This window comes from Leopardus geoffroyi, chromosome E2 (assembly GCF_018350155.1).
Source record: "Leopardus geoffroyi isolate Oge1 chromosome E2, O.geoffroyi_Oge1_pat1.0, whole genome shotgun sequence".
Lineage (NCBI taxonomy): Eukaryota > Metazoa > Chordata > Mammalia > Carnivora > Felidae > Leopardus > Leopardus geoffroyi.
This window is the reverse complement of record NC_059335.1, coordinates 16,713,775-16,736,221: the sequence shown is the minus strand read 5'-3', so window position 1 is coordinate 16,736,221 and position 22,447 is coordinate 16,713,775. Positions and strand designations below refer to the sequence as shown.

The following is a 22,447-nucleotide window of genomic DNA, read 5'->3' as shown; positions in this document are numbered from 1 at the left end:
CACACTCTCTCAAAATAAATAAACATAAAAAAAATTAAGAAAAAACCACATTTCTATCAATTCAAATGCCCATTGGGGCATTAGCTCTTACTTTAGCTTGTTAAGTAATCATTATTTAATTTGACAAATACTTGGACTCTACAATATGACAGGCACTGTTATAAGTGCTGGAAATACAGTGGTGACAAGAAGTAAACTTCCCTCAATTTTGTTATATACATAAGAGTAATTTCCATCGAGAGCTGCCATGGTCATGTTCATAGGATTTGACATATAGGAGTTTTGTTATCATTCACATCTAAATAAGCCTGTAATTTCACTTTTGATTTGCTCGTTACTTTGATAATTTATAAATGTAGTGTTAAATTTCCAAGAGATCAGAATTCATTTGGCTATTTTCTAATTTCTAAATTTCAGGGGCACCTGGGTGGCTTAGTCAGTTAAGCATCTGACTCTTGATTTTCGCTCAGGTCATGATCTCACAGTTCATGAGATTGAGCCCCACATTGGGCTCTTGCTGACAGTGGGGAGCCTGCTTGAGATTCTCTCTCTCTCTCTCTCTCTCTCTCTCTCTCTCTCTCTCTGCCCCTACCCTGCTCATGCTTTCTCTCTCGAAATAAATAAACTTAAAAAAAATAAATTGTCATTGTGGTGATAAAATGGATATGACATTTGGCTTTAGAAATCTGTTAGGGACAAATCATTTCTAAATGCCTTTAAAAACAAAACCAAAAAAAAAAAAAAAAAAAACAAAACCACTGGTGAGCATTCAACAACTCCACTTTCATTAAAACCATAAGGCTTTCTTTATAGTATGAATTTTTTTATGCAGCACATGAATTTAATACTGATTCAAAGCTTTCTTCCCTTCCGTTTGATTGGTTTTTCTTCAGAATTAGCATCCTGCTGTTCAATAAGACACACATATAGATGGCATATTTGTCTACATTCATTATATTGTTAAGGTCTTCCTCTCATAGAAGTTGTCTAACACTAATATTAATGGTGGTTATTAAGTCATTGAAGTCATCAAGCTCATTTAACCCTTGTAATCAAATAAGGAAACACAGATTCAAGTTACTTTCCAAAAAATACAAAGATAAGAGGTGTTGAAACTAAGACATGCCAAATAAACTGCATGACACAGCTCAAGGCTTTCCAAGATTAATTACGTAACAGAAATTCACCTTTGGTATAATTTTGTGGAACTATAACAAAATTTAATAGGAATGGAAGGTTTCCCTATGTGAGTTAGATTTAAATTCTATGCAGAGTAGTATCAATGATGTGGAGAATGCTTTTAAGAATGATTCAAGAGAATCACAGTGTCATCTTTTTCATAGGGTTTTACCCTGATATTCCAAATGGAAAACCAATCAGTAAATGCTTTCCTATATTAATATAGATTGCATTATGAATTCTCTGCTATTTAGTGCGTTGTGTGCTCTGTCAAATGTTCTTCCAATATTACTTATACTTGTGAGTTCCTCGAAAGAAGGAATTAACTGACATCAATTAAGGAGTTATGAATAAAGACTTCCTATATTTTTATATTATAAGAACTCACAAGAGTGAAATAAGATGCGAGCTTGGAGAAAATGTCTCAAAATTTTTACATTCATAGGATTTCTCAAAAGTGTAAATATCCTGATGTTGAGCAAAGTCTGAGTCCTGACTAAAGGTGTTCCTATAGTCTTTCCATTGATAGAGATTCTCACCATTGTGAATTTTCTGTTCAGTAAAATATGGATGGGGACTAAAGATCTGGCTACTTTCTTTACATTCATATGATTCTGTATCAGTATGAATTTTCTTATGTCGTGTAAGCTGTGAACCCCAGATAAAAGATTTCCCACATTCTTTACATACATAAGGTTCCTCACCAGTATGTATTCTCTGATGTCGAGTAAGTTGTGAACCCCAGAGAAAGGCTTTTCCACATTCTTCACATTCATATGGTCTCTTTCCAGTGTGGATTTTCTGATGTCGATTAAGTTCTGAACCACGAAAAAAGGTCTTTCCACATTGCTTACATTCATAGTTTCTTTCACCAGTATGAATTTTTTGATGCCGATTAAACTCTGAGCCATGACGAAAGGTCTTTCTACATTCCTTACATTCATAGAGTTTCCTCTCATTATGAATTTTCTCATGTTGAGCAAGATAGGAGGCCCAAATAAATGTCTTCCCACATTGCTTACATTCATAAGGTTTCCTACCATTATGAATTCGTTGATGTCTAGCAAGGTGCGAACTCCAGATATAGGCTTTTCCACATTTCTCACATTCATAGGGTTTCCTACCAACATGAACATTCTGATGTTGAGCAAGATTTGAACCACGAATAAAGGCTTTTCCACATTCCTTACATTCATGAGATTTCTCACTAGTATGAGTTCTCTGATGTTGAGTTAGGTGTGAACCACGAGTAAACGCTTTTCCACACTGCTTACATTCATAAGGTTTTTCACCAGTGTGAATTCTCTGATGTTTAGTAAGATGTGATCGCTGACTAAAGGCCTTTCTACATTCATTACATTCATAAGGTTTTTCACCGGTATGAATTCTCTCATGTCGTGTAAGATCTGAGCCACAACTAAAGGCTTTCCCACATTGTTTACATTCATAAGATTTCTCACCAGTATGAATACGCTTATGAACACTAAGTTGTGAATGAAATCTAAAGGACTTCCCACATTCCTTACATTTAAAAGGTTTTTCACCAGTATGAATCCTCCTGTGACCAGTAAGACTTGAACGCAAACTAAAAGCCTTCCCACATTCTTTACATTCATATGTTTTCTTGGCAGAGTGTACTGTCTGATATTGAGTAAGTTCTGAATCAGAAAGAAAGGTCTTCTCATATTCTTTATCTTCAAATCTCTCACCAGTGTGAATTAATTGATGTTGATCACAGTCCGAGCCAGAACAAAAGGCTTTCGCACACTCTTTAAATTCATTCAGTTTCTTTCCTGTATCAAGTCTGTGAACTGTGTGATGGTTAAAAGTGGACATTTTTTCATCGGTGAGTATAACTTGCTTTAAACATTCTGCCTGATTTTCCTGTTGTGTTTCAAACTGACCTTTGCTTTCCCAATCAGCCCTAAAACATGAATATTCAAGGTTGTGTTTTTTACAGATTTCCAATTGAGATAATTCTCTCTCAAAAGTAACACTTTTTTGTGATAACTCCTTGGTTTGACATCTGAATGGCATGTCTGAAAGATAAGAAGGTAAATTCCTACTGTTTTACTGTTCAAAAAGAAATAAAACCTCCAATGTAGATATAAGAAGTAAATCTTAAAATACATAAAGCACACAAGAAGTGAATGGCTTAAGAAATTCTCAAATTCTGGGTGATATGAAAAAAAGGTGGAAAATAAATAGAAATTTAAGAGAACTAATAAAAGTTGAGGTGGGTGTTTCGATATATAAAAGCTTTGTTTTAGGGGCACCTGGGTGGTTCATTCGGTTGAGCATCCAACTTTTGATTTCAGCTCAGGTCATGATCTCATGGTTGTGAAACTGAGTCCTGCATTGGGCTCATGATGGGGGTGGAACCTGCTTAAGATTCTCTCCCCCCTCTGTCCTTCCCCTACTCTCTCTCTCAAGGAAAAAAAAAAAAAAAAAAAACCCAAAACCTTTGTTTTGGTCAAATTCACCTGAGCAATTCAATTTAAGAAAATAATTATTCAGGTACCACCCAATCATGGAAAGCCAATGTAAAGATAAAACTGTTTCACTCAGTATGATAAATCAACCTTCAGCATATGTCAGGCATTAAAAAAATAATTCTGTAAAAAATACACTATAAAACAAACAAAAAAAGTTGAGTAGGGGGAATTTAGGATGGAATAAAGGATAATATTACAAAAACCAGGTACCAGGAAGCACAACTGGGATCATTTAGTCATATGAGAACAACATAACACATCTCACTGTCTAATCCCTTCCATGTTTACTGAATATCCTGCTTCCATATTACTTTCTGTACAAATAGGATGAAACAAGAGCACATCTAAACTAACTCAAAGACAAATATGCAGAAATGTAATTACAGCTACTTAATTATGCTTCAATTTGCCTTTGCACACTTAAAGACTTCACCCTGCTCATTTCCTCCACTGTATAAAACCAAGCCATCTTTTTGTCACATGACTTCAACCAAGGTGCTTTTGTTTTCTTTATTCTTGAGTTTACAGTATTGCTCAACCATTCTGCTTTATGCTTTCAGGCCCTTCCAACAGGTCTTCTCTTCCTTTCCCTTCTATCCAAGGCCACTGAAAATATTTCACAAAATATTTACAAATTTCAAATACTATGCCAGATACTACAATGAATATCTTACATAATTCCGAGCTTAAAAACAGTAATGTTGGGAAATAAGAGTATCAGTCTTATATGTGGGAAGTTGTCTGGTCTAGAGTTAACAGAAGAGCAGGAACTCAGTAACACAGGTATGTTGCATTTAGGTTAAAGGACATAATTATGGGTAATAGTTCAAAAAGGAAAATACTTTGAGAAGTTTTGTCAAGGGCAAGGAGTCTGGCATGAGCTAAGAATAAGTAGGACCCCTGCGTGACTCATTTTTGATATGTGCTAGGATTTGATACAATTGTCATGTGGTTATGCTACAAATTTTTCTTGGGAGGAGAGAGGTGAGAACTGAGCAAGTACTCTAGCAGTGACTGAAGAAGTTGAGAGGCAGTTCAGTTACATGTATAAGTAGTAGTGTATTGTAGTGGAAAAAGGACAGACCACAGTTTCAGGCTCAGTTCTGTTCACTAACACCATCTTTAGGTTATGAGAAAATTACTGAGCTTCACTGAGCTCTTATTTTTCCATATGATAAATAGGGACATTAATATATTTTTTAAAGAGATTTATTGAGAGGGTTGGGAAAACATACTATTTTTATAAAGTGTCTAACACAGAAAAAGCACCACACAAGTAGTACATGATGATGATGATGATGACGATGATGATGACGATGATGATGATGATTAACGATTAGAGAAGAAAAACGGAGGGGACTGGAAATGGTTTAACAGTATCTCACACATAAACAACTACTAGAAAATGATTATTATTACTGTGCTAATTATTACAGGCAAGGCATTTAAGATAAATGAAATATCAAATGAATATAAATCAAAGACATTAAAATAAATTCCTCACATAATAGAATGTGATGAGAAAAGTTACTTTGAGATGTTTGCCTAGGCATCTTACAGTATGACAACCCTGCCCACACCCAGAACCTCAGCATTTAGATAAAGATCTGAGCTTAGGATTCCCACCATGAGTTCCTGTGTGGTTTTTCCCAGTCACTTTAAAAATAGCCACATAGCGTTGAGCCCACAAAAAGTTAGTGACCTCAACCCCAACTACCTTCTAAGTAAGGTGCTTGCTACTCTGCTTTCTTATCTCCCACTTGCTCATGACCTGGGATGGAGGACTGTCCTTCCCACAGCTCACTGTGTGCCCCTGCCCCAATTTCTACAATTCATAAGTAATAAATCTTGTGATTTAACTTCCCTTGTGTAATTGTATTAAACCTGTGCCTTCAATCACAATGACTCCAGCATTTTCACTTCTCCAAAGTACAAGCTTGGATGCTGAGGGAGCTACCTGCCAACCCTGTGTGGGTGGCTTGTGCCTCCTCATTAAGCAGGTCACGATCTGCATATTCTTAATTTAATAAACAAGCTATGGGACACCCCAAACACAGCACAAACATGAAAGTTAGAAATAATGATCCTACTACATTTTTACTCTGTATCACCCTCCGATTTTTCTCACTTCTATTTACATTCCAGGTCCTTAATTATGACTCTTTATACATCTCTTCTTGGTGAAACCTAACTTGCTGCTTATCCTGAGCCTGAACTAAACAAGTGAACATAGCTGGAAAAAATAAAATAGTGCCTACTAGAATCACTTCTAATTTATATTAAAAAGAAAAAAAAAAAAAAAAACACCCATGAGTAGGTTCTCAGCCGTGTCAAGAATTTTTACATATTTCTGGTCAAATAGTATCTCTACATATAACCCAGTGGAAGACAATCAAGGACTCAGAAACAACGCAGAAACTTAAGATTATGACAGAAGGAATACGATTATTCCACAAGTGGTGTTTCACTATAACTGTGTGGGGAAAAAATTGTAACTCTTCTTTATACTATATATAAACAAAAACTACCAGTAAATTAAAGACATCAATGGCAAAAAAAACTTTAAAACTTATACAAGAAAACAAACATCTCTAACCAAATCTCTATGTGTTGTCAAACTTACTGGTAAAATATTTTAGATGAACAAAATAAGAAAATATTATGACATTATTTGATATACTGAAAAGGCTCAGCCAATTTTTACTATTCAGATTGTACTGGCACTAGCATTTGGCTTAAAGACTGATAGAATTTATGACATCTCAGGGCTAAGGTGGCAGAGATTAGTATCCAAGGTCTGTCTGCATTCCTCATGCTGTTATAACTGAAAGGCTAGAAATAAGAAACTTGAGTAAAACAGAGGCAGACCTACACAGGAACTATAGTTCAGTTTCAAACTATCTAAGGAGGGTGATGGATTAAGATATCAACCAAAATGTTAATGCCTTCAGGTACTTGAGAGAAGCAAATAGAAATCCTCTATAAAGGGGCGCCTGGGTGGCGCAGTCGGTTAAGCGTCCGACTTCAGCCAGGTCACGATCTCGCGGTCTGTGAGTTCGAGCCCCGCGTCGGTCTCTGGGCTGATGGCTCAGAGCCTGGAGCCTGTTTCCGATTCTGTGTCTCCCTCTCTCTCTCTGCCCCTCCCCCGTTCATGCTCTGTCTCTCTCTGTCCAAAAATAAATAAACGTTGAAAAAAAAAATAAAAAAAATAAAAAAAAAAAAAAAGAAATCCTCTATAAAGGAAGGTATCCTGGGCATTAGTTTTACCATTTTGAAAACACTGTCTGGCACAAAATTAAATAAATAACCAGACAATATGAATGTAAACAGACCACAGAAACAATAGTAGAAATACACCTAAAAGCACTCTAGATATTGGAGTTATGAGACAGGGTTTAAAAGTAACTATGCTCAAAAAGCTAAAAACAAAATTAATCATTTTAGCAGAGAACAAGAAACCAATACAAGTAAAAAAAAAAAAAAAAAGAAAGAAAGAAACCAATACAAGTCAAAAGAAAAACTCCAAGAGAAAAAGGTTGGAAAAGTCCTAACAGAAGCATTATGACAGATTCAGTTAGAAGATTAAATGTAAATGTAAATGGAAGCTTAAAGGGAGAAGAGAGGAAGAATGGGAGAAGCAGCAATATTTGAAAAGATAATGGCTGAGAATTTTCAGAACAAATTCCATGAACAGGTGAATGAATGAATAAAGTATAGCCATACATGGAACACTACAGAGAAATAACAAATAAGCTATTGATACATGCAACCACACAGATGAATTTCAAAATCATGCTAGCAAAAGACACAAGGCTAGCAAAAAGGAAAAAAGTATACATTGTATAACAATCTATGTAACACTCTAGAGCATATAAACGAATCTAGAGTTACAAAAAGCAGGTAGTGATCTCTCAAAGATGGGAGTCAAAAGGGAAATGAATGGCAAAGGGGCACAAGGAAAATCTGGCAATAATTTTGAAGTATATTTTTGTATACTTTTTGTATATTTGTATACTTTTGTATATTTGTATACTTTTGTATATTTAAGTATATATTTGAAGTATATTTTTCTTGATTATGGTGATTATTTCATGTATATAGCATAATGTCAGAACAGACCAAACTGCAGATTTCAAATATATGCAGCTTATTATTTTTCCATTTTATCTTAAGTTGTAAAGCAAAAATTTTAGGACCAAAATAAAACTAAGGTCTTAAAGAAAATAAAGATAAATATTCTTCTGGCCACCCTAACTAGGTATTAGTGTATTAGTGTTTCTTTTATGTGAATGCCCACTCACACCAAAAATACAAAATATTCAGCCAACAAATGGTAAGGATAGATCAAGCACACAGCAGACATTTATCAAATAAATACAACCAGTAATTCAGTAAACAAGAAATATCCATCCTCCCCAGAAATCAATAGCCTTTAAGCTACTAAATTATTAGAAGTCTCTACTTAAAAATAACTCACTCGGGGGCACCAGAGTGGCTCAGTCAGTTGAGCATCCATCTTTGGCTTAGGTCATGATCTCACAGTTAGTGAGTTTGAGTCCCACATCGGGCTCTGTGCCAACAGCTCAGAGCCTGAAGCCTGCTTCAGATTCTGTGTCTCCCTCTCTCTCTGTCCCTCCCCCTGCTTGCACTCTGCCTCTCTCAAAAACAAATAAACATTAAAAAAAATAAAAATACCTTCATGTGAACCAATGCCCTCTGATCCTTCTGAAAACATAAGTATTAATTTCCACAATATACAAATACATTCAAGTCATAGCTACCTCCCAGATACCCATGTGTTTACCATGAATCTGCTATTTGTTTCCAAACCTGTTTATACCAACTGTTTTTGACATTTTAACTTGTATATGTTAGTATCATTATATAAAGATAAATTTCATAAAGAAATATGAAAGAAAGATTGTTTTTTATGAAAACTAAGTGAATACTCTAAAAAAACTCATTTAAGAAGGCTACAAATTTTATTTTAGTAGTTTGGAGTCAATTATAAAGACTGGGGGGAAAAGATTCCACAGTAAGATTAACTAAATTCTTATTCAAAACAGAAACCAAAAAATTAGGAGAATGAATTACTAGTGTGGTTAATATATGAATAGGCAGAACTCCAATTAGGGAGAGCATGCCCTGGCCCTATAATGAAACACGGGTAAAATGGTTATGGGTTGTAAATAAATATAGTTTAAGGTATTCACATAATTTTCTATGATTTAAAGTAACTTTTTCAATGACAAATCAATTAACTATCTTAAATTAATTGGGCACATTGTATTCTAACTTTAAATCCTTTGGCCAGGGAATTTCATATCTGAGACACAACCATCATCCAATGTGGAAAAAAACCCATGAATAATTGATGTGTACTAAGAATTATAACTTTAGTAACAAGAAATACAGGGGCGCCTGGGTGGCGCAGTCGGTTAAGCGTCCGACTTCAGCCAGGTCACGATCTCGCGGTCCGTGAGTTCGAGCCCCGCGTCGGGCTCTGGGCTGATGGCTCAGAGCCTGGAGCCTGTTTCCGATTCTGTGTCTCCCTCTCTCTCTGCCCCTCCCCCGTTCATGCTCTGTCTCTCTCTGTCCCAAAAATAAATAAACGTTGAAAAAAAAAAAATTAAAAAAAAAAAAAAAAGAAATACAGAATAACCTTAATGTATAATAGTACATTTATAGTATGTGAAAATTTTACATTTATAGTATGGAAAATTTTATAATTTAACCAAAATTTTAAAAGTATATAACAGTGTTTAGGAAATAAAAATATAAAATAAAATTGCATAGATCTTAGGGACCAGAATATGTTACAAAAGCTTTTATTTTGAAATATGGTTGACCCTTGAACAATGCAGGTTTAAACTGCATGGATCCACTTATATGTAGATTTTTTTCCAGTACTGTAAATTAACTTTTCTTGCATATGATTTTCTTAATAACATATTCTTTTCTCTAGCTTACTTTAAGGAAGCATTATATAACACATGTAACATATAAAGTATGTGTTAATTTATGCTATTGGTAAGACTTCCAGTCAACAGTAAGCTGCTAGTAGTTAAGTTTTTGGAAAGTCAAAATTTATACATGAATTTTTGACAGTGCAAGGGTCGGTGCCCTGAAACACCCTGAGTTGTTTAAGGGTCAACTGTAATTATAAGTTCACAAGAAGTTGCAAGAGTACCCCTTACCCAGTTTTGTCCAACGAATACATCTTACATAAAGCACAATATCAAAACCATGAAACTGATATTGGCACAACGCATATGTATGGTTATATCATTTCATCACATACGTGGATTCCTGTAAACACCACCACAATCAAGACACAGACCAAGACCATTACTACACCGATTTTACCTCTTGTGCTCCCTCTTTATAGCCATAATCACCACCATCACTCTCCCGTGCTCATCCCTAACCACTAGCAACCACTAATATGTTTTCAATGGTTATAATTTAGTGATTTCCAGAACGTTCTATAAATGGATTCATTTGGCATGTGACCTTTGGAGTTGGCATTTTTCATTCAGCACAATGTCCTTGAGATTCATTCAAGTTGTTGCAGTATCAATAGTTCAGAAAAAGAACAATTTTAAAATACAAAATATAGTTTCTGGAATTTACAAACATGAGTCCAGTAAGGAAATAAAATTTATTTTCTTTCCTCGGTATTTCAAATAAAAAAGAAGCTCCAAGAGTATGTTATTTCAATCTGAGTCTTGCTCATAATAGAAAATTCATTAATTAACCTCAACTTGCCAAATATACCCCTTGTTTCCTCTTGACTGCTAGGACTTTTATGACATTGCATTCTCTTTGTTGTCCTCCATTAGCCTTAACCTCTCTTCTGCCACTTCCTATTCACTATAGCCAGAAGCCATTTTCCCCTACATTCCTGATTTTCAACTAAGCAACCTATTACATCTTCTCTTAATTTAGAGCCTATTTTGCTTAAATTTATGGACATATTCCAGTCAAAAAAAAAATACAAATTTCTTAATAGATTATATACTATTTGTCAACCTTTCTTATCCTAAAATGAAATTGGAAAATTAATAGATGTTAGTTAAAAGAATGAATTAATGAGTGCAAGAAATACAGAACCAAGGAGAATTTAGGCAGAGTAAGAAAAATACAAGATTGAGTAGGGAAAATTAAAAAAAAAATTTTAGAAATTTACAAATATCTAAATGAAGACATTTACAAATATCTAAATGAAAAAAAAAGAGAAAGAAACTCAATTAAAGCATTAATAAATTGACTACTGGAGAAAAAGAATGACACCTTTTTATAATATGAGGAAAAGAAAATGAAGAGGACTGAATTGGGAGTGGAATTTGGAGGCGAAGAGAAGGGTCATTTGGAAATTCATGTTGAAAAGGTTACTTTTGGCTCTAGGTCTCAGGCTTTTGTCCATGGGTTTTTATTCCCTGAGGAAGAAACCTGAGACCAATATTTCAGAGATGGTGCTGCCTCAATAAACATCTGGGCTCTTAGCTGCAATGATGGTGTTCCTGTGCTGGCTCAACCATCACTCACCTGGGCAATGTCCTCTTGTCTCATCCTGTAAAAATATCCAGGGCTCTTTTCCCTTCTCCAGTAAAGAGAATACATCTGGCTGATAAATGCAAAGTCCTGATTAGAGATAAGAAACAAAAAATGACCAAATGGTAGAGGTTTCAAAGTTTGCATCTAGTCCCTTAGTTATGAAGGAAGAAAAACACTTATAGGAAGAGCAAGAAAAAAGCATAAAGTATTTCCAAAGGATGGAGAGGGTGGATGTTCCCACTGAGGATCACTAGAACCAAATTTACAAAGTGTAAGCCATTTTTCCAGAAAGAAGTCAGACATTCCCCTAGACACTTGAAAGACAATTTAAAAATTCACAATGTAGAAAGCAGAAAGTTCTGGGGTCAGTTTGTGAATCTTACCCAGTGAGATCATGTTGCTGTAGTTCTCCAACATCACATCTCTGTACAAATGTCTCTGTTCCAAGTCCAGGCACTCCCACTCCTCTTGAGAGAAGTCTACAGCTATATCCCTGAATATCATCAACTGCTGAAACAACAAACCCAAGCATCAATGGTGAAATTAAAAGAAATCTTTTAGGTAGAAGGGATACAAATGAAAAAGGGCACTGTAGGAAGTGGGACTCTCACTGAGCAAAAAACTGAAGTTGGCTGCCTGTAGTATGGGGGACAGGGGGAAATGACATGGAAGCTGAATGCCTATATGTTCTTAAAATCTCCTGTTGTTCAGTCACAACATCCTTATGACCTTTCCGTGACAAATAGCAGACAACAGGATGACAGCCCAGAATCATGAGTTCTTTGTTGATACCACAGGGATGCCACACCAGGCTTAAATGACTAACTCCAGATTTATTATGTGCCAAGTTTCCCTTCCTCCTTAGGCTATTTTTAGTTGAATTTTCTATTAGCTGAAACTGAAAGGATTCTTGGAAGAGATACACTCCCTAACTGAGTATCATTTTCTGTGGAGAATACCATTTTCTGTGGGAATGTATAAAATCTCTGGGCTCTAGGCTAAGTAGTGACAATCAGCACATGTCTTATTAATATTAATCTCTCATTGATTTCCTGGCAAGATCCCTGATCTCTCTGAACTTATTAACCTTCCATCATACCCTCTATTTAAAAGCCATGATAAAGTGCCACATACTAAAATGAATACCAACCATTACCAACTCTCACCTTTAAAAATCGATATATCCCATTCTACAGAGTAAATAAAAGCTTTCATGTAGTATATCCTGTTTAGCCACTCAGTTCCACTTTGTCAAGCAACGGATTTGAAAAGAAAGTCTCTACTATTTCCTTTAAGGCAAAATATTTCTCCTCCTTCAGTGCTCTGTCAAAGTATTAGGATGCAGGGGGGGCCGAATGCCATGTTGGACAGAAGAGGGACACCTAGGGAAGGCAGTGGACTGTTTCCCAGCTATCACTTACCACACTGAATAGTGACTTAAGCAAGCAGTTTAAGGATAAGAAATAAAAATGCTCATATGATGTGATATAAATGGTATAATTTTTGGAAAGAGGCAATTCCAACTCACATGGGCCATGACTTAAAATTCTAAGACTCAATCAGTCTTCTAGATTCCTCTCCTGGTGAAGCACAGTCTTGAGAAAGCAGAGCTAGAGGGAAGGAATCGTGAGAGGTCAGGTTTTCCTCACAGCTTTCAAATGGACTAAGAATTCCATTTTCTTCCCTGAAGAAAGGTCAGAGGGAGTCTGCAGAAATCCTGGCCCAAACCAAAATCCAAGTCCTCATTCTCCCTCCTCCTCTCTCTCAGTCCTAAGTAACCACTAATCTACTTTTTGTCTCTGTAGATTTCTCTATCCTGGACTTTCATATGAATGGAATCTTATAATATGTGAACTTACTATGACTAGTGTCTTTCATTTAGCATAATGCTTTCAAGGTTCATCCAAGTTGTAGCATGTATCAGTATTTCATTGCTTTCTGTGGCTGAATAATATTCCATTGTATGACCTAGATCACATTTTGTTTACCCATTCATCTGTTAATGGACATTTGGGCTGTTTCCACCTTTTGACTATTATAAATATGCTGCTATGAACTTTCATGTACAAGTTTTTGTTTGAATACCTGTTTTATGGTTTTCAGACTATGAGAGTTACACTTCACCAATTAAATTTATTCCTAAACATTTTACGCTTTTTGATGCTATTGTGAATGGAACTATTTTCTTAATTTCATTTTTGGATTCTTCATTGCACTTGATTTTTATCTATTGATCTTGTATCCAAAACCTTTTTTTTACCCCAGGGGCAGGGGAGGGGCAGAGGAAGACGGAAAGAGTGAATTATTTTTTTTAATTTTTTAACGTTTATTTATTATTGAGAGACAGAGAGAGACAGAGCATGAGTGGGGGAGGGGCAGAGAGAGAGGGAGACATAGAATCTGAAGCAGGCTCCAGGCTCTGAGCTGTCAGCACAGAGCCCCACGTGGGGCTTGAACTCACAAACCGAGAGATCATGACCCAGCTGAAGGGGGATGCTTAACCGACTGAGCCACCCAGGCGCCCCTAAGGGAAAGAGAGAATCTTAAACAGGCTCAGCAACCAGCACAGAGCCTGACCCTCAATCTCGCAACTGTGATATCATGACCTGAGCCTAAATCAGGAGTCGAATGCTTAACCAGCTGAGCCACCCAGGCGTCCTTTGTATCCTAAAACTTTTCTAAGCTCCTTTATTAGTTCTCATGGTTTTTCTGTATATGGATTCCTTAAGATTTTCTATATTTAAAAAATCATGTCATGTGTAAATAGAGAGTTTTATTTCTTTCCCAATATAGATGCTTTTTATTTCTTTTTTCTTGTCTAACTGCCCTGTAAAATCTCTACAATATTGAATAGAAGTGGCAAAAGCAGCCATTCTTTTTCTTATTCCTGATCTTAGGGGGAAAACATTCAGATACTCACTACTAAGTATGAAATTTTTGTAGGTGCCCTATATCGTCAAGGAAATTCCCTTTAATTCCTAGTTTATAGAGTATTTTTATGATGAAAAGGTACTGGCTTTTGTCAAATGTTTTTTCTATATCTATTAAAATGACCCTGTAATTTTTAGGTTTATTCTATTTATGTAATGTATCACATTAATTGATTTTTGGATGTTCAGACAATGCTGGGATATATTCCACTTGGTCATATTGTATGAATGCATTTATATGTTGCTGGATTTGGTTTGCAAGTATTTTGTTGAGGATTTTTAAACTCATTCTTATGAGATATGCTTTGCCTAGTTTTGGTATCTGGGTAATACTGGCCTCATCAAATAAGTTGAGGGATTGGCTGTATTCTTTAATTGCAGCAGAGAAGGTACTGGGGAACTCAGAACTGATAGTAGGAGTCCTCCTGAACCAGGTTACATTCTGAACAACAAGGAAAACCTGGTTGTTCAGAGGAACCATATTTTAAAGAAATTGTCTTCTACTGCAGTAACAGAGGAGGGAACTCTTGAGCAGAAGAACCTAAAAACTACCTTTTCAGGGGAAAGTACCAGTGACAGCTATTCTGAGGTAATCTATCACATTCCAACAAACAAACAAACACACACAAAAAATTAGAAGTACTGTGTCCAAAGATATTGTTAGGTATAAGTTTGAAATGAATGCCAGAATTCCCATTACTATAAAGAAAACTGCCTAAAAAAAATCAGAGAATATTAGAAGTATTACCTAACATTCCACTACGAGTAAAAAAATATTTGATGATACAATCACAGCTCTGAGGCAAGACTACATGCACAAATGTTACAATGATCTCAGGAATGGGGAAGAAATGATGAATAGACTATATACAAGAGTTAGTAGAATTCAAGTATGAAAGAGAACACAGGCAAAACCACTTTAGGAACAAAGAATAAACTACAAGAAGCACAAGGTATGACAAACATAGAAAGTGTAGCATGGACAAAGAATACAGAAATTAGTGAATGGAACAAAATGAAACAAAGAAAGAGATAACAATTATTGGAAGAAAACAATGAAAGTCAGAGACAATCCAACCTGTAACTAAGCAGATCCCTACAGATGAAATCCAAATCAAGGAAGAGAACAAATATTAAAAACTACATTTTTAACATTAAAAAATAATTTCCTGAAATAAAGCATGAATATACATAATGAAAAGACACCCCATATGCAGAGAGAAAGGACTCAAAATGTTCATTTTGGGTCTTAATAAAATTTCTTAATAAACATTTCTTAATAAAATTATTAGGCTAAAACCCATGGGAAATCAAGATAAAAATATCAAGTTACCCATGAGAAAAAGGAAATTCAGTTGTCATTAGACTTCTCCACTAAATTCAATTCCCCAAATAGTGAGGTTAGTCTCTCCAGTATACTTGTGGGAAAATAAATGATAGAATCAAAGAATTAAAAAAAATTTTTTTAATGTATATTTATTTTTGAGAGAGGCAGAGTGCAAGTCGGGAGTGGCAGAGAGAGACAGAGAGAGAGAGAGAGAGGGAGAGAGGGAGAGAGGGAGAGAGGGAGAGAGGGAGAGAGAGAGAGAGAGAGAGAGAGAGACAGAATCCGAAGCAGGCTCCAGGCTCCAAGCTCTCAGCACAGAGCCCCACAGGGGGCCAGAACCCACAAGTTGCGTGATCATGGAGCTGCGAGATCATGACCCAAGGCAAAAAAAACGGACGTTTAACCAACTGAGCCACCCAGGTGCCTCCAGAGTCACCCAGGGGCCCCCAGAGTCAAAGATTTTATATGCAGTCAAGCTGTCCTTCAAGTATAAAGGATATAAAAAGTTTTAGGCTGCACGAACTTAGGGAATATTGTTCCCAGGAGTGCTTTCTAAATTACTGGAGGACATATTCGGCGTTACTGCCAAACACATTTAAAAGCAAATCTAAATTAAAAAATAAGATGGAGATTATGGTACCAGTATGCTGAATGGTCCCCAAAGGTATCTACTACTTGGTATTAACACTGTGTAGTTGCCTCCTGCATTGAATAGAGCAGATTTATGTACCAAGAAGACATTGTGGGAACGATGGAGGAGGATAGGTCAAAAAGGACATTATGGCTTCTACCGTACGTACTCTTGCTGTCTTTCTGCTCTGGGGAAAGCTGTATGACATGTCACAAGGACACTATAGCAGCCTTACAGAGGTCCACATGGAGAGGAACTGAGGTCTTTTACCAATAGCCAAGTGAGAGAATCATCTTAGAAAGTGATCCTCCAGCTTCAGTCATGCTTTCAGATGACTGTGGCCTGGCCAAGAGTTTGGCTGCAACTTTGTGAGACACTAAGCCAGAGACTCCATGCTAAGCCACTCCGAAATTCCTGATCTGCAAAAATGGTGTTAAGATAATACAGTTTTATTGATTTTTAGGGTAGTATGTTTTACAGCAATAACTAATATAGGGATAAAGCTTACAAAATGGAAAAGAGACAAGTTCACCGATTGCCTCATTTATAATAACTGAGAGAGAAAGGATATCATTTAAAGCAGCCAAGTCATTAGTAGAAATACAGAAATATTTAAGAATAAAAACATGAAGTCAGAGAGAGTAAAATGTCAACTACATTTCAACTTACAAGTAAAAATTAGGAAATTAAAAGTTAGATTTAAAATGACAGTTTTTGGGGCACCTGGGTGGCTCAGTCGGTTGAGCGTCTGCCTTCGGCTCAGGCCATGATCTTATTGCTCATGGGTTCAAACCCCGCATCGGACTCTGTGCTGACAGCTCAGAGCCTAGAGCCTGCCTTGGATTCTGTCTCCCTCTCTCTCTGCCTCTCACCCACTCATGCTCTCTCTCCTTCAAAAATAAATAAATAAACATAAAAAAATTTTTTTTAAATAACAGCTTTTACAATAGCAACAAAATTTTCAAATACTTATAAATTTAACAAAATAAGTACAAGGCCTCTGCATCAATTACTACAAACAATAGAGTGAAATTGCAGAACATCTAAATGAATGGAGGAATTTATCACATTTATGAGATGAAAGGCTGATTATTTTCAAGATGTCAGTTTATCTGCAATATAATGGTATAAAAAGGTTAAAAGTAAAAGGATGGCAAAAGATATACCATGGAAATCATAATCAAAAGGATGCTAGAGTGGTTACATTAATATGACACAAGGTAGATTTCAGAGCAGAGATTATCAGGGAGGAAAGATAGACTTTTCAACAAATGATGCCAAGTCAATTGAATATCTATAAGGGGGAAATGAATTGATCTTTACCTTACAACATACACAAAAATCAATTCTAGAAGGTTTGTACACCTAAATGTGAAAGATATTAATATAGAAGATACAAATATCTTCATGCCTCTGGGATAGGCAAAGATTTCTTTTTTTTTTTTTTAATGTGTATTTTATTTTTGAGAGAGAGAGAGAGTGCCCATGAGCAGGGAAGGGCAGAGACAGAAAGAGGCACAGAATCTGAAGCAGGTTCCAGGCTCTGAGCTGTCAGCACAGAGCATGACGCAGGGCTCAAACTCACAAACTGTGAGATCCTGACCTGAGCCGAAGTCAGACACTTAACCAACTGAGCCACCCAGGTGCCCCAGGAAAGATTTCTTAAATGGGGTACAGACAGTACAAACCACAAAGGGAAAGATAATAAATAAAACTACAATTTACTTCTTGATTTGTATTTATTTATTTTTTAAATAAAACTACATTTTAAAAAGCAATTTCTGTTAATCAGAAAAGAACTAGTGAAAATCAAACCATGGATTAGAGGATATTTGCAATACAATGGCTGACAAAGGATTCACATCCAAGCTAAATAAAGAACTTGCACGAATCAACAATAAAAGGACAGATAAGCTCCCCCAAATTTGAACAGCTCCCCAAAAGGAAAGGCAAAGGACATGAACAAGCATTCCCCAAGATATCCAAATGGTCCATGGACATTAAAACAAAAGCATTCAACTTCATTAGTCTAAGAAAACCACACTGCAATGCCAGTATATAGCCACCATACTGACAAAAATTTTATAGTCTGACAATACTATGTGTTAATGAGAAAGGGGAGCAGTTGGAACTTGCACACGCTGTTGATGAGTTCAGTTATTTTGGAAAACTGAGATTATCTGCTTAAATAGATTCGCTTACACTATGACCCAGCAATTTTTCTCCTAGAAATAGACTCAAAAGAATGGATACATATGAACCCCAAATGACAAGTGTAAGAATGCTCCTAGCATCATTATTCATGAAACAAAACATATGTGCATCAATACTATGACAATTATTGAACAGACAAATACAGTTGGTGTATTCATGCACTGGAACATGCACCTAGAAAGGTGAACACACAATATGGATGAATCTCACAGACAAAATGTTGAACAAAGGAAGCCAACAAAAAAGGTTACATACTGTATGATTCTACATATGTGTAAGTTAAAAAACAGACAATATATGGTGGTTACTTTGGGGAGCTCCTGACTGAACAGAAGCACAAGCGAGATTTCTGGGGTGCAGGTTTTACTTCTTCATCTGAGCTTTTATTTTATGGGTGTTCCCTTTGTGGTAATTCACTTAAGCTGTACAGTTTTGATTATATTATCATGTATACACTTGACTATATATGATAAACTCGAATAAAAAGTTCATTTTACAGGAGCACCTGGGTGGCTCAGTCAGTTAAGCATCCAGCTTCGGCTCAGGTCATGATCTCGCAGTTTGTGAGTTTGAGTCCTGCATTGGGCTCTGTGCTGACAGCTCAGAGCCTGGAGCCTGCTTCAGATTCTCCCTCTCTCTCTGTCCTCCCATGCTCATGTGCACTCTCAAAAATAAATAAACATTAAAAAAAATTTTTTTTAAGTTCATTGTACAAATTATGGAGAAATATAGAAAAGGCAAATGCAAATAAAAAATAATAAGCAGGGGCCATGATCTTGGGCATTCTAAAATACAAAAGCCTAAAATTCATGATCAAAATAAATATGAATATCTCATATATCAACTCACAGAAGCAACTTAAAGCAGAAGTTACAGGTTATATAAGATAAAATTTCATTCATAGAGTATTTTAATACATTTTAATCAATCAAAGACAAATAAAGTGGAAAACAAGTAAGTAACTACAGACTGGCCATATATTAGATCACAAGGAAAAGTTCATTAAATTCCAAAGTTAAAAAATAGCACAGTGCAAGGGTGCCTGGGTGGCTCAGTTGGTTAAGCATCTAGTTCTTGATTTCAGTTCAGGTCATGATCTCACAATGGTGAGATTCAGCCCACATCGGGCTTCAAGCTGAGTGTGGGGCCTGCTTAGGATTCTCTCCCTCTTTTTCTGCCCCTCTCCTGCTCACTTGCTCTCTCCTTCAAAATAAATATTTTTTAAAAACTTAAAAGAAATCACAATGCAGCAAAACTGGAAATTACATGTGAAGAGAGGGCCTATGTGCTTTACCTGAATTCCTCATCTTTATCAATAGGGACTGAGTTCCCTTCATGTCATAGGGCTCAAGACTCCTCCACAGTACTAAAGGCTAAGACGCTATACCATTATATGAGTTTTCTGAGTAACAAATTATCATAAACATAGTGGCTTAAAACAATACAAATTTATTATCTTACAGTTAGTTAGGCAGTTAGGTACAAGTCAGACATGGTTCTCACCGGGCTAAAATTAAGGTGTCAGCTGGGCTGTGTTCCTTTCTGGAGGCTCTAAGGGAGAATTATTTATTTCCTTATGTTTTCCAGATTCTAGAGGCCACTGGCATTGGCTCCCTGCCTTTAGTCAGCAATTTCGCATATCTCTGACCATTCTTCTTTTATCACATCTCCCTCTGATCCGAAAGGTTTACTGATTTAAGAATCCATTTGGTTAGATTGGGCCTAATTGGATAACTTAGGATAACTCCCTCATTTCAAGGTTCTTAACTTAATTTCGTTGCCTTGTAAAGCAAAGTATTCACAGGTTCCAGGGATTATACCCTATGCAGGGGCATTACTCTGCCTACCCCAACCATCTTTAAAGCTTCTATCCTTGGCTTCCCTCTTTCTGAGGGATACTCAAAAATCCACCTCTTTCTACCCCATCACTTCCTGTCCAACAGTCTTGAATCCAAGCAGAATATCAGCACCAATATCCCCTGTGTCCATGTTGTCCCTGTGTCCATCATAAGAAGCCCTAGATTCCCTGATTATCTCTCTTTTCAGACAGTGCACTCCCCACTGGCTGAATGTCCCCTCTTCCCATCCCTCTCTAACTCTTGACACTTTCTAGTAGCTCTCTGGAATTCATAATTCATTAATAACAAACTCCTCTTTTATCTCCAACCACTTTGAATATTCCCTTCACCTTTGGGTCTAAGGGAAACCTGGCTCTCCCCAGAGGACTCTGAAGGCTTTCAACATCCCCTTCTCCCCCCCCCCCCCCCCCCCCCGACTCTTGCCACTGGGTATGGAAGCAGGGCAGGTATCCTCCTTGCTTTTATTACTTTCAGACCTTTCTCCCTCCTCCAGAAAATCTCCAAGTTGGAATTTCACGCCTTGCGATTACATGTAACTCACCACATCTCAGGATATTTCCCCTTGTTTTTTGAAAACGTGAGCTCATGGCTCATTCTCTGCAACACTACAGTACCCTGCTTTATTCTTGGGCTTGGCTCACTCATTCTTACTTGCCCTTAAAACTTTTTCCCTCCCTCGTGGCTCATTACCACCAGCATACTGAGGCGTTATTTCCCGGTCTCTGCCCCCATCAGCTGCTGCTCCATTTCTCTGCTCATATTTACAGAGAAACTCTTGGAATGTGTTCTCTACACTGTCTCCTATTACTTTCCCCTCATTCTACACTACCCTACCCAATCCACCTAACGGCCACCACAGAAACTGCTCTCCACACATTTACGAATGACTGTTACTAAACACAATAGTCTGTTTCTGGCTCCACCGCTGCTGTTACTACACTTCCACACATGGTCACGCACAGAGTGATGTAGTCACAATCATATACATGCACAGTCACACCTAAATACGTGTGTAAATACGTATTTAGTAAATACGTCATTACTATCACGTACAGCTCCCGTCACCATCGTGCCCATGCAAACGCACACACACACACACACACACACACACACACACCCCACCCCTACCGCTCCTGAGCGATTACCCATATCCCGATCTCGTACCAATTTCACACAGGCACCCACAGATCCCATCGAGATCGCTGGCGCGGAAGCGGACACACACAAATACAGCTCCCTACCGTCTGCCTTCCCAAACCCTCTTGCTAGCAAGGCCTGAGACTCCGAAAACATTAAGCCCTCACTGCACTCCTCAGGGTCATTCCGCTTCCGGATCTTAGACTTACCTGACCCTGCGGTCCCTTCAAAAATGTTCCGCAGGGACTCGGGCGCAAGCCTTCCTATGGTCCTGAAAGGGCCAGTGTGCGGACAGGAAGCTGCTTCGGCTATGATGGACGTTGGAAAATGCAGTCAGAGCATGGACAGCCTTTCAGAGATCTCACGATCTCAATTCACAGGCCTTGGCCCCGGGCCCACATCCTTTCCCTGGGCAAAACCATCGCCTTCACAGTTGTTCACATCCGTGGCCAGGAGCTATTAGTTCCAGGCCGCGTTTAGAATGCAAGACTCAACCCAGGACTCCACGCTGCTTCCCCACACATGGATGCTCCAGTCTGAAAACCTGGACAATAAACCAACGCGGCCTTTCACCGGAAGTAGCTTTGGACGCGATGGCCCCTGGGAAACGTAGTTCAGCGCTCAGAGGAAGGATGTAATTCTTCGCAGGTTGAGTTCTTTATCTGGGCATCTGATAGATATGGTGTGACAGAATGGTCCGGGGACCAGCGAGTCCTTACTATCTCCGTCTGAGCATTGGCCAGGTGTGGTGGATATCTCTTATCCCACAAGGCTCGACCTGGGGGTAGGATGAAGGGGCCCGGCCCCAGGAGGGTCCCCTATCTGCGAAGTCATGGGAGCTGCGTCTTTAATGAGGTGTAGTATCCCTTACATCCTCAAATACCTTATTCCTATCCTCCAGTTACCCTTAGAGAGTTTGGTTTAAATTAATATTCAAGCTGGGGCGCCTGGGTGGCGCAGTCGGTTAAGCGTCCGACTTCAGCCAGGCCACGATCTCGCGGTCCGTGAGTTCGAGCCCCGCGTCAGGCTCTGGGCTGATGGCTCAGAGCCTGGAGCGTGTTTCCGATTCTGTGTCTCCCTCTCTCTCTGCCCCTCCCCCGTTCATGCTCTGTCTCTCT

At 37.6% G+C, this 22,447-nt stretch overlaps 1 protein-coding gene across 8 annotated transcripts in view; it reads right to left on the bottom strand.

Moving 5' to 3' along the window:
- Nucleotides 1-22,165, bottom strand: part of ZNF790 (zinc finger protein 790) — a 56,369-nt gene extending 34,204 nt beyond the window's left edge. For 2 of the 8 annotated variants that reach the window (XM_045441051.1, XM_045441050.1), the window contains exons 1-5: nucleotides 21,539-22,163; nucleotides 12,760-12,841; nucleotides 11,615-11,741; nucleotides 11,223-11,318; nucleotides 1,884-3,218 (exon numbers count right to left, since the gene is read on the bottom strand). In XM_045441051.1, coding sequence (XP_045297007.1) covers nucleotides 1,884-3,218; nucleotides 11,223-11,318; nucleotides 11,615-11,741; nucleotides 12,760-12,768 — 1,567 coding nt within the window. In that variant the 5' untranslated portion in view covers nucleotides 12,769-12,841; nucleotides 21,539-22,163. The other 6 variants (XM_045441049.1, XM_045441048.1, XM_045441043.1 and 3 more) reach the window with 6 other exon arrangements.
- Between the last annotated feature and the right edge of the window lie 282 nt (nucleotides 22,166-22,447).